The 14,179-nt window shown below is 34.9% G+C and overlaps 1 protein-coding gene across 1 annotated transcript; it reads right to left on the bottom strand.

Annotated features, from left to right (window-relative positions):
- Positions 1–12,063: 12,063 nt before the first annotated feature.
- Positions 12,064–13,005, bottom strand: LOC123565307 (tigger transposable element-derived protein 4-like). The gene is made up of 2 exons (XM_045359175.1): positions 12,997–13,005; positions 12,064–12,804 (listed from the first exon to the last, which is right to left on the bottom strand). The coding sequence occupies exons 1-2, from the start codon at positions 13,003–13,005 to the stop codon at positions 12,064–12,066; spliced, it is 750 nt and encodes a 249-aa protein (XP_045215110.1).
- Between the last annotated feature and the right edge of the window lie 1,174 nt (positions 13,006–14,179).

Below are 14,179 nucleotides of genomic sequence, written 5' to 3'. Positions count from 1 at the left end.
GGTGTGGTTACTGTATCAACAATAATCCACGCATGTACTGACACTCACTTGTTGCTCGAATAGATAATATTTCTTATGCCGCAGAGGTACAGTTATTGAGTGAAAGTAACAATTTAAAGTGTACAATACTGCATCGCTTGCGATTGACATATTTCCATTGAAAATTGATATAAGTGCACAAGTGTTTTTTCCCTCTATTCAGTTGGGGAGTACAATCTTTTGAAATATATCAGCCCATTTAGGTTTCTATTACTAGATGCCTGGTTTGTCGCACAATAGTTTTGTACGTCATGTTGTCTGCGACGTTAGATATCAAATACTTTTCCTTTACCTTTATATAATCGTCAAGACATCTTTGCAAGAGCGACTTTCAAGAATTCAATGAAAGTTATCAATATGTTCTTTTGCAAAACTACCGCTATCATCAACTTAGAGAATATTCTACTAAATATCAACATCGTAATTCAGACTTGTGTGTGTTGCATTAAAGTTTAAAAGCAATTTAAAAACACTTCTGTTAAAAAGTGTATCAGTAAAAGAATAGTTATTTATCCAATTTAATGGACATTTTCACAAATCTATTTGGTAAAATGATAAAATGTTTTATTATATGCGGTTCTGACCCGTGTTCAATCCTTTGTCAGCTGGATGCTACACTTTGATCTTTTATCGTGTCTAACGGAAGAAGTGGACGACGACATGAAAGGTAGTTCTTAAAGCCCATCGGTAGTGAGCTGTTTTGACATATTTTGATTTTTCGGATCTTTAATAATATTCTACTGGTGTTCTGCTTTCTTGAACGGCATAGAGAGCATACATGGTTTGTTAAAAGCTTTTAAGAAGATCCATTGAAACTATAGAACTCAACTAATGAACATAATAGAAGACTTGGTTTGACTGAGTTTGTTCATGAGAGGTTTAGAATGGTGAAATACCCCTCTCGCCGTCTAGCACAAGCTTAAGCGGAATTCTTTAAGATCAAATGAACTCCATAATACCAAAGGGCCAGAGGTTTTTCATATAATTAATAACTTCATTATTTTTATGTTTCATATAACGTGTCTTTAGTTTCCCTCGCAAGAGTAACACATTCAGTTGTCGGGGGCTTAATATCATGTATACTGTTTCATAACATTGGAATATGGTGGGGATATAGAGTGTTCACGTTGCATTTTTGCAAAACTACTGCTTAAACCCCACCCCCACCCCAGTATTGTTTTGCAACTGAACATTCCAAGGCGTTGCCACACTAGGTTCCTTTATGCTTACGTCATTAGCTTGCTGTCTATATGTTTTACTTTGTTCATGTATTTATCGTGTTCTTCACAACTACACCAGGCCATTGCCTACTCATCTTACCACGTTTGCATGACAATTTGCAAAATTATGAAATAACATCTTAGTCTTTTTATTCTGTGTTTGCCCAGGAAAACTGTGGTTAATGGAAATGCAAATATTACCTTGTGGAGTTACAAGAATTCGAAAGAGCCAAGTATGAGCCGGTGAAAATCTTTTGAATAAAGATTTAAAGTGCATTTCTATTGACTCAAAGTTGTCATAGTATTTTTATATTCCCCAAATGAGAAACATAATTACAGTTGCATCATTGGCTACTCTTTGGTTTTTCCTACATTCCTGTTCAGTTTATTCTTGACAATCATGGATGGAATTTGATAAAACCTTGATTGTCAGAGTTTTAATATGGATTATTTCATGAGAGGAAGCTGGCATATGCTCTACCCAGGTGCGTGCCCGTAATATAATAATCATATGATAAAATAGTTATGTCTGAGTGAGATTAAAACATAGCAAAAAAGCATGGGGAGCTTCGCTACTAGAAGGAGCTTTGCATAATACCAGCTACTCTGGTTCTATGAATTAATAGAGAAATGACGCTTTGTTAGAAAAGGTACATTGTCTAAGCTGTTTCTTAGTTAATTAGTTACTTTGTATAAGGCTTACTTTTAGAGCAGACATGCATACTATCGACATGTTCTGACACATTGATTTTCTACCGAGTTGTTACAAATTTCTTTTTGTTGGGTTTAATGTCGCACCGACGCACTTATAGGTCATATGGCAACTTTCCAGCCTTGATGGTGGAGGAAGACCTCAGGTGCCCATCTGTTAGGGCTGGGTACCGCCTTGAAAAAAATACCGCGGTATACCACGTTTTTTTTCCTAATTACCGCGGTATATACCACGGTATACCACCATATTTATCGTAAGACTTACAGCTATGGTAGTGGTCATAAAAATATTGAAAAACTCTCAGAAATACTTCATTTATTATGAGCAACAACGAAGACTAGTTACTTGACTAGAATTAAAGAAAAAAAGGTACAATGGAATATTAACTTGACTAATGACTAGTTAGATTAATGACCCTTAGTATATTTTACCAGCGTGTATTCGTCGGAAGACGCCATATTGTCTCTAGGGAAGCACTGGGTCACATATATATAGGTCGCGCTTGTTTGAAGTTCGATTCGTGCACCCGTTTGATAAACCACTAACGTTTATGAAGGCTTCATCAGATCGTTTTCAAACAAAAAATAATAAATTTCGGCTGAACATTTTCCATACTATTTATTTCTTTTTTAATACGTGCAAATTCATACTGGGATATTTTAAACTATCATCATTTAAACAAGAAGTTGGGACTCGCCGAATTTAGGCCGAAAAAATGTTGTGGGTCGGGTCACCCGACCCTACCTAACAAAAGGCTCCGACATTGCTGTATTTTTCGACGCCAGACAGCGCGAAATTCGTCGGTCCGACGGACAAGACCGGAAGATTTTTGCGCGGACCGCCGTTTTACGAGTCGAGGCTGGTCCGACCGTCCGTCATACTCGGCCGATCGGGCGAGTGGTTTTACGTCATAACTTACCAAATTCAGAAATTACATCCAGAAAAATAACCTGGATTTCGTGGAATTTACCCGCGAATCGTAAAGATATCAATACGGTCATGCCGGTAATTTTCCACTCCACGAGCACGTGCGACCTATCGTAATATCTCATTTACATCGCATGTTACTTTTGTTTTAAATATCGACACTTACACGAAAAACGCGCGTAGTGCATTCATCGCTTCAAATTTTCATCACAGCTTGAGAAGTAATACAGTTTGAATTCTATAACAATTTTAATAAGATATCGACAGAAATGTAGGCAAAATTCTATAAAAACCATCGCATTTTCATATAATTATTTGTAAAATTTCAAACAGCGCGATCTTAATTATTTCTGTATTTCTAAAAGTAAATAAATAATACATACTATGGTCATACAATTCAGATTTTTGACCAGAAAGTGAAAAAAAAACAGAATTCAAAATCTTAAATACTGAAAAAGCGGTAGCAATTTAAATACATGGAGTAAAACGATCTTTGGCTAGCAGATTTCCGTAAGAATAGGGTAAATGACCTTGTGGACGTAGATAGAAATGTGGTTTTAAAATAAAGCAGTATGATGTCTTGGTTTTTAATAAGAATTAAATGAATCTTTGTACACTTATTTTTTGACACGACACTATGTAAGATATTCTTCTCACAATAATGTAAAATCCTTGAGGGCAAAATAGTCACAGAGGTAGGATACCTACTATTATCTTTTGACACATTTACCTGTCAGTTAATACGGGATATTGCACATTCGCTTTAAAAAAAAATTAAAGAAGGAACTTTTTTTTATTGATTTCTTCTCAGCAATTTAAAGCACTGAGGCGGTACGATCAGACAGTGATGTGTCACATGGCGCGAAAACATGACGTAATGTCATGACAATCTCGGGCAACTATACCGCTTTGATCTCCACTTCAGATGCAATGATTCCGACACACTTCTTTTGGCTCTTTGAGGGGGTTTTAATTGATGATGAGAAAACAAGGCCAATTACTTAGTTTATCAACAGAATAATTACCGATAATTGTTAATGTTTTTTTCTTCAGGAGACTTTTGCTAGGTAGGGTCGGGTGACCCGAACCACAACATTTTTTTAGGCCTAAATTCGGCGAGTTCCAACTTCTTGTTTAAATGATGATAGTTTAAAATATCCCAGTATGTATTTGCACGTATTAAAAAAGAAATAAATAGTATGGAAAATGTTCAGTCGAAATTTATTATTTTTTGTTTGAAAACGATCTGATGAAGTCTTCATAAACGTTAGTGGTTTATCAAACGGGTGCACGAATCGAACTTCAAACAAGCGCGACCTGTATATATGTGACCCAGTGCTTCCCTAAAATACCGGTATTCCCCGATGGTACCGCGGTATCGTACCACGGGAAGATGGTACCACGGTTACCGGTATACCGGTAATACCGCGCACCTCTACCATCTGTGCAATATTTCATCACAAGCGGGCTCCCGGGTAGAACCACCAACCTTTCGTAAGTCAGCTGGATGGCTTCCTCACATGAAGAATTCACTGCCCAGAGTGAGGCTCGAACCCACATCGATGAAGAGCGAGTGATTTTAAGTCAGCGACCTTAACCACTCGACCACGGAGGCCCCAATTCGATTATTAGTACATAAAGCGTGTAAAGCACCATTCTTGTCCAGACTTTCGAGCTTGCCTTAGTGAAATTTGTCATAGTTTTGAGATACTGCCAACGTTGTTGTTGTATGTAGACCATTGCCACCAAGCAAAATATTCTCCGTTATGATTCATCACAACTGAATGAAACTTCATACATGTTTTCCATGATAATATTGGAAGTGTTTTTCTCACGGATTTGGGAATGGGGCCGGAGCCTTTACAATTGGGAAAATGTTTCGTAAAACATCTAAATTGGGATTATTTTTTAAAAGTTATATTTTTATTAAAATGTTACATTTAAGAAAAAAACTCCTCATGAATGCATAAAGTCAGCATGCTGCCTTGTGTTTCAAATGTTTAAGATACAGTCTTGGTTTATAAAGTAAAAAAAAAAACAATGTTTGTTGTTTTATGATTTTGGGAATTTTAGCTTTGAAATTGGGGGAAAAGTCATACTATTTTCCATTGGGATTTTTGGCCACAATTTGGCCCGAAAACTACAAGAACACTGTATCAACAGCATGATGTACTTTCTGAACTCTTCCTTTCAATGTGGTGAAACCATACTCCTTTTGGTACTTAATCATTTTGTACTTAATCGCATTCTGTTTGGGGTAATCAGACTCTTAGTTTTGCAGTAGCTCATTTACTACACATCATACTTAACACTTGTCTTTACCATTATAATTACAATATATACTAATTTTATTAACTCTTGTTGACGTTTAATTGAATTATCTTTGGAAAAAAATGTTGAATTATTATGGAATGGCATTGCAAATTAACCCCATCAACATTTTGTTTCTGGACTCGCAAGGCAAGTCATAAATTTACAATCTACAGTTTTCAAACTTGACAGGGTGAATAAGTACTCGAGGAGGATCCTAGATGATTTTTTGGTTCAGTATGTCAAAGGTCAAGGTCACACAACCTAAGACTGAATATGATTTCTGAACTCGTAAAATTTAAAGTGTGACAGCTACAGCTTTTTAACGCAAGGAAATAACTAAGTACCTTGTGAGAAAGAGCTCTGTTGATTTTGGATTCAGTGGCTCGCAGTTCAAGTTATCAGAGACCTGACTTAACTGTCGCCTGCTTTTTTCAAAGAAAATAGGGTGAAAAAAATAGGCTGTATCCTGTCATCCATCCACAAATCTGGATCTTGCAATTACTCAAAATTTATACAAGCTAGGTTACTAAAATACCTTGGCATCAGTGTTTAGATTTCATTAAACATAAGAACACATTTTAAGTCTAGACACCAAGATAGGCATGTTTCAAGTGGCATATACCAATAAGCTTTAAATTTGAAAGTCTTATATTTTAAATCAAAGTAATCTAAAACACTTGAAAATTGGAAACAGTTTCTTTTCTTTTATTGTTACCATGAACTGCCGGTAAATACATTTATATATATATATATATATATATATATATATATATATATACACATTTAAATATAGATCTATATTACAATCTACAGCTTTCAAACTTGACAGGGTGAATAAGTACTCGAGGAGGATTCTAGCTGATTTTGTTAGAATCGCAAAGTTCAAGGTCACACAACCTGAGATTGAATATGATTTCTGAACTCGTAAAATGTACAGTGTGACAGCTACAGCAAGAAAACGCAATAGAATAACTAAGTACCACGTGAGAAAAAGCTCTGTTTAGAATTCAGTTGCTCACAGTTCAAGTATAATTATTACCGACTTTGAATTTTGTCGAGTCTGCTTGCGGAAGCAAAGACGTAGTCGTCCACACAGCGGTTAGAGTGTTAGCTACTGCGTGTGTCTGTCAGAAGTTTTTGTCTGGACAATAACATTAAGATGCATGTAGCATGTTATATTTGGTACCAATGTTAACCAAAAGTAGACGGAGTGTCAAGGGCAAACCCAAATTTCCAATCTCAAAGATCAAGGTCACACTGGGAGCTCAAATGCCATGTCCTATCTTGTCCAGGCTATAACTTTGACATGCATTTAAAATTCGTGTATATATTTGGCATGAATGCTAACTTCAACGAGATAAAATATCAAGGTTTTTGCCTGTGGTCAGTAGATGGCACCTATTGTTTTTGGAGTCAGTAGGGCAAAGGTTAAGGTCATGGAGACCTTCATACTAATAACAATTTCAGATCAATACCTGAAGAACATTTTGGTCTAAAGCAGTCAAAATGTATCTGGATGGTTTCCCGTGGTCAGTTGATAATATAATATAATATAATATAATATAATATAATATAATATAATATAATATGATATGATATAATATAATATAATATAATATAATATAATATAATATAATATAATATAATATAATATAATATAATAATATATAATATAATAAAATATAATATAATAATCATATGACATGATAATTATGTCCGTTTGAAATTAAACCTTAACGTCGCACCGACACACTTATAGGTCATATGGCAACTTTCCAGCCTTGATGGTGGCGGAAGACCTCAGGTGCCCCTCTGTGCAACATTTCCTATATCAAAGATCAAAGTCACACTGGGAGCTCAAAGGTCATGTCCTATCTTGTCCAGGCTATAACTTTGACATGCATTTAGAATTCGTGTATATATTTGACATGAATGTAGATTACTCGTTTGTTTCTTTTTATGATAGGTAGGTCAATGTCACGATAATTGGTACTTAAAACAGTTGAAGCTTTATAGCCGAAAAAGGCTTGATATTTCTTAATTAATCAGGTTTGCCAGAGCGTGTAGTCATGTCAAGCATTTCAATGAACGTAATCAATATATTACAAGTAAACTTCTTCAGCAAGGCTACCGTTATTACAAATTGCGTAAATATTTTACTAAATTTTATTATCGAAATTCTGATTAATTTTTAAAATTCAATGGTAATTTAAAGACACTTCTGCGAGAAGGTATTTCTAAACCCGTTTATATCGGGATGTGGTTTACAAACCTCGTAAGATCTTGGGTCATGGTAATTTTCCAAATGTATTTTTAAAGATTATCAAACGTTTTATTAAAAGAGGTTACGACCCAACTGTTTTGAGACATACCGCATGTTTAGTGTTCAACCCGTTTACCGTTGGACACTATGCTTCCCTCTTTGGTTGCATCTGACGGAAGAGGGGGAGGACTCTATGATGAGCAGTTTTTAAATCCTACCAGGACTGAACTGCTTTGATATTTGTCTTCTGGCCTGTTTCGTCGGGCCCTTAAGGATGTTTCTTTTGTTGCTCTGTCTTCTGAAAAGGCATTGAGTACATACGTTTTTGGTTCTTAAGGTTTGCTTTTTATATATTTATACACGAGCATTTTTGTGTTTTACATGCCATGCCTTTTTGTTTCCATTACGTGTGTTAGAGATTCACCTGGAGGGGATTACTTTATTTACACTGTCCCATGTCTTTGGAACATGGTGGGGGTAAGAGTGAGGTTGGGTGCGCACCATAAACCGGTTTAAGCTCCCCAGTGGTGTTTTTGCCACTGACCGTTCCAAGGCGGTGCCCCACTGTGTTCCTTTGTTTGTTCGTTTTGTCCTTGTGTGTTGACCTTGTGTGCGCGCGAGTGTGTATTCTTATTGTTCGTCTTGTCCTTATGTGTTGCCTTTGAGTGTGTGTGTGTATTGTTCGTTTTGTCCTGATGTGTAAGCTTTGAGTGAGTGTGTGGTGCACGCGTTTGCGTGCTAGGGGGTTCGTTTTGAGGAGGCTGCGCTTTTGGTGCGTGGCACTCCCTGTTTGATATTTTTCTTTGTTTGTTTTTTTGAGCCTATAGTAGTCAAACTTCATTGTCTATTGCTATTGTTTATTGGATCAGTAGGATCATGGTCACAGTGACATAGCTACTGAACACATATTTCAACTGAATGGCGTTTGAACCTACATCAGTTAATAACTTGCAGTTGCTTTATATGTATAAGTACTTTATCATTGTTTTTTTCTTAAAGGATATCTTTTGGTAGGATGCATATGTATTTTACAAATGTGTCTATACAATATTTACTCTGTATAGATTATGCATACATATAGAAACTAATCAAATACTAAATAAATAAAACTTATGAATAAATAAGTGCGGCAAATGATGTTAGCAAATACCTAAATAAAAAAATTAGTTGCTGACCATAATAGTTTGCTTTTTTATATTAATTAACCTTGACTGTGCTTGATATATGAATGGCGTCTTCAAAATGGGTTTAAAGATATCTGAGTTTAGGACTTTTATAGCAGTATCGGCAAGATAAAATCATATCAATTATGTATTTCGACATCATACAATACATATATGCAATATCCATGTTTTATAAACTATATTGTGTTACAAATGATAGTTAAAGGAGTTCTGTCCCTTTAAATTGCAAAAAGTTCCATTGCATTTAATTGCATCTAAGCATTTCTTTACACTATTTCACTATTTTTGTATTCTATTTGACATTTATTTAAGGAAAACATTTTATGTAAAAATATAAAGTAAATTTAAGAAAGGTATTTTTATTGTCATGTGACACAATTTCAAGCTGTATATATCTTTTCATCTCAAAAGCGTTTCCTGTTTCACAATAACGTTTGATAGATGTTAGTATATTACTACATTCTGAAACAGTAAAAAAACTATTTCGAAACAAAATAGAGGAAATCCTAATTCTTGGAACAAGCCATTCAACGTGTATTTTTACTATACCTATATATTGCAATGCCAAACATTGATAATTTGTAATTAAATACAATTATTAATATTGCTATCACTTTCAAAATGAGATTCAATTTTAACAATAGCTCAAGTGAATACCTTTCTAACATAAAAATTCAGTTCAGTTCAAATCTGTTTTATACCTAAAATCCGGATGACAACTTTTGAAAATAGATATTGTAAAACAATGCATTAAAATTACCTTTGTTGTTTGTAGAGGATATCTGGCATTTTGTCACGTATTTCAATGCAGTTGTGTTTGCCTACTACACAGGTTTAAAGATTACATACCGCAACATTAGTAAGTCAACATGCTAGTCAATTTAAATGATAGGGAAACAATAGGAAATATGTTATATGTCCTAATATGTGCTAATGTGGCGCAAAACCTACAAACAGTCTAATAAGTTTTCCCTCATAGATATCGCATCATAATCATAGGAAGGATATCACCATCAAAAGACGGCTTAAGTGAACCAGTTGTTCTAGTTAATAGTAAACCTGATCTTTAAACTTATACACACGTGTTTTTCAAAAAATGATAGCGTATAGCTTAACACGATTAGGCCAATTTTCAATCATCTAAAAGTAGCACTAGTTTCAATAAATAATGCGCGAAGTACGACTGTGAATTAAGTTACGGTTGCTAACAAGTTCCAGAAAAAGTAAATTCCCTTAAAACTTTTTAACACCTTTGAAATATAACAGTGACTTAGGTTACTATTTTGTTACAAGTCCTAAACTATTACTTACGCTACTGACAGTACATCGTGATGTAAAATTAACAGCACACATTAAAATTTGTTTACAGAACTAGTACACATTTGGATTGAAATAATTTTGTTAACAATTTATGTTATGCATAAATAATAGTTAAATTCCATCTCTGTACAGTGTACAGTGAATTAGAAAAAGAAATGGTATTTTAATTGAATTGTGTTATTTACCAGTTTCGGACAAATTTATATCACATATTTGTAATTTGTCCCCCGGAGATTTTGCAATTTTCTTCCATGTTATAATCTATCCACTCTGTACATTTAAGAATTTATGTTCAAATAAGATGTTTCCATAAACTTGTTGACATTTTAATAAACTTGATGAATAATAATCAATTTATACAGTTTACGTCTTCAACACACTATTTTGTTAAAAGTTAAAGATATAATATATTAGTTACCCTCCTGATAAAATACTGATAAAAATTGGTTATTTATTCTTATTTCTCTTTTATTTTACCAACGACATTTTTATAAGATAAATTTAACCTAAGTAGAACCGCTGAACGTTTATCCGTTACTAACTAATTTACCGATACCTTAGATAGACATAAGCGGAAAGTAGAGTGGGTCATTATAAAGTTGTACGTCCATGTAAAGCAAAGCGCAAATATATTATTGGCGCTGGAGTGTGATAAAATAAGAGAAAATATAATTATTTTACTAAAATTCGATTTGCATTTCCAGAAAGCGAAAATTTGTGAAAAGTCCCTTTTGATGAATATAACGCAATCAAGCAACGTAATAGCAGCTTGATTGATTCTTTTCATAAAAGGTACTAAAATGTACAATACCTTAACGTCCCCTAGCACCGGCTTAAGCAAATTTATATTGTAGTGACAATCAATGTTTGCGACGATCAAAAAGAACCTAGAAAATATAAAAAAATGAGTCTAAGTACTGTTATCCTTTTACGTGAAACTTGGAAATAGTGAATTATTGAATTTCAAGAATTCACGATTTCAAGAATTCAGGATTTTTGAGATTGAGAAATCACGAATTTGTGAATTGTTGTGAACTTCAATAATTCATTAATTCACGATTTCAAGAATTCACGATTTTTGCTTGAAATTTAAAAATTGTGAATTTGTTAAATCGTGAATTATTGAACTTCAAGATTTCACCATTTCAAGAATTCACGAATTCAATAGTTCACAATTTTTGCGTGAAATTTAGAAATCGTGAATTTGTGAATTATTGAACTTCAAGAATCCCTATTTGATGTACTGACTGACAGAGAAACCAAGAAAGACGTAGTTCATTTCTAATAAAATAATCCCTTCACTATTTACCACAAGTACGGTTCACTGCTTGATTCTAGTCAATATACAAGGTATTACTTTCTGCAATCTGCAATCTCGCAATTACCCGGTTTCACCCGAAAACCATGAATAAGAAGACAGGAACATGTTCTTGAAACTATTCTATTGAAAAACTGCATTAATGTTATCAACACAAAGCATTTGTTTGCCTTATTTGATGTACACTTATGCTTAAGCATTAAATTAACCTTAAAGTACCTATACCGTTTTAAAAATCTACTTAATATAAATGATATGGACACATAAAAACTGACATCTGAAAGATAGATCATTGTAGATGTCTCGAACTCGAGGGTCCCGTGGAAATCAGTTCGAGTTTTCCGTTGTTCGAGCCATCCAAATGGCGGCCATTTTGAATTTGGTAATTCGAGAACATGATGTGTTACAAACCTTACATCGTAATATATTGTCATAATTTACCTAAATATGTGTATGATACAATGATTAATAAAGAAACGAACGCTGAAATATTTTTTATTATTTATTTTAAAACGAAAAAAAACACATATAAAACATTGTTATAATTACAAGAATTAGTGAAGACAGCATCAAATAGAAAAACATAAATAGCAAACCTTCATTTCACTCAGTCGGAACCCGGCGTGAAAATAGCAGTTGGCAATTGTTTCTGGTTTCACCTGGGACCATGCTCGTCGGAGATACCGTAAAGCGTCTAGCACTGCCACTGTGAAATCGGTGTTGTTGTCCATGGATCGGATTTGTTTTTGATGATCATTTTTCGATACTTAACTTTCAGATTCTTGATTACACCCTGGTCCATCGGTTGTGTCACTTGTTGTATTGGGAGCAAGAAACACTAGCTCAATGTTCCGTAGACCCTTGACCACATTTGGGTGGGCCGGACAATTGTCTACAACCATCGCGATTTTACGTTTCTGAATTTGAAATTGTTTATCAAGCTCAAGGAGCCAGTCACTGAAGATATCACCCGCCATAAATGCCTTGGTATTGAAGTCGTACTTACATGGGAGAGTTTTAACGTTTTTGAAACACCGAGGGTTTTTTGATTTACCTATCACAAACAATGCAACTTTGTCTTCACCTGTCATGTTAGCACAAACTAAAACTGTAATCCGCTCTTTGCTACGTTTACCACCTACACATTTCACATTCTTAAATTCTAGAGTTTTATCTGGTGTGAGTTTGAGGAACAAGCCTCTTTCGTCGGCGTTATAGATGTCACGAGGCTCGTACTGACTGAGAACAGACTTTAATGTCACTGACCACTTGTCAACCTCATTCTGATCAACGGATTTCGATTCACCACTAACAGTCTTAAATGTAATGTTATTTCGCTCCTTGAACCTATCGAGCCACCCTGTAGATTGTTTGAAGTCGTCGATACCTAGTTGTTCGGCGAAGAAGCTGTCTTTCTGGAGCAGGATCGGTCCCGTAACGATGATAACGCGGTCACGAACCTGAGTGAACCAACGTACCAATGCTGACTCTAATTCTTCGTAGTTGCCCTGAAAATATAAAAAAAATGTCACATGATTATCAATAATCATAAAATAATTTTCAATAGAACATAAATGCACATTATAAGTCCTTTAAAATTTTCATAAACAATTTACATTAAATAAATAAATTACACATTTCAAGTTAATTATAAATCCAAGATTAATAATAAACAATAAAACATATTTTAAATAACTTACCGTTCTCATATTTCGAGAGAGCGTGTTTTTTGGAACATCAAACGTTTTAGCGATTTCTGTTTTTGATTTCAGACCTTTTTCACATTCGATGATGGCGTTATATTTTGTTTCTAAACTTTTTGGATCTAATTTTCGTTTTGTACCTTGCTTTCCAGTAGCCGACTTAGCTATCCCCCCGTTTCCGGGTCCTTTACTAAGTTGTTCAGCCATGCTAAAGCAGTTTGAAAATTGACACCAGATCTCTTGTGATAATCAAAGCTCATTAAAGCATTGCAGTGAGCGAAAGTCACTTTGTTTAATTTGTTTGTTGTATACCGACGCTAATTACATAAGGGTGTGAAAATTACGCAGGCACCGGTTAAAGGGGAAGCTTGGCGAATGTCAGGCAGAGGTGTGAAAAATTTTGTAAACACAAGTCATTCCGCCGACAAATTGTCTGTTCGACTGAATAAGTGTAATTGTCACTGTAATTGAGCCGAGGGGATCACCAAATGAGTTCGAGAGTTCGAATTTTCGAAGTTCGAGCGATCCGAGGCAGAACTATATGGAATAAAGAAGGAATAAATTCGGGACCGGGCAAAGAGTTCGAGCGATCCCGGGTGTTCGAAAGATCCGAGTTCGAGCCATTAAGTTCAACTATACTTTTACCTACCACATTACAGCACATAGAGCTGTTCGTAAAACATGTATGCCACCTTCATGACATGTCCCATTTTCAGTCACAAGATCAATATGTGCTTGGCCTCTGATCTACTAACCCAATCACAATATGGGACATCAACTTTATAAGCTCAGTCATGCTATCAAGTTTGAAGATACTTGGCAAAGTTGTTCTAAGTTACTGCATGGAAACTGTTTTCAAGGTTCAGACCTTAGTGACCTTGACATTTGACGTTTTTATAGGGTCATTTACTTCGTAAGCCAGATCATGCGATCAAGTTTGAAGGATTTTGATCAAATGGTTCTCAATCATTGTGGAAAAATTATTTTCAATATCTTGGTCCAGGTGACTTTGAACTTTGACCTTTAGACCCTTGAAACAGTTGAATCATACCAATTATGCTATCGAGTTTTGAAGGTTTTAGGTCAAGAGCTTCTAAAGTAATTATGCAGACACTGTTTTGAAGGTTGCAGCCACAGTAACCTTGACTTTGACTTACTGACCCCAAAAACAATAGGGGTC

The sequence above is a fragment of the Mercenaria mercenaria genome, chromosome 8, assembly GCF_021730395.1.
Source record: "Mercenaria mercenaria strain notata chromosome 8, MADL_Memer_1, whole genome shotgun sequence".
NCBI lineage: Eukaryota > Metazoa > Mollusca > Bivalvia > Venerida > Veneridae > Mercenaria > Mercenaria mercenaria.
The sequence above is the reverse complement of the archived record's forward strand: the minus strand, read 5'-3'. Positions and strand labels throughout refer to the sequence as shown.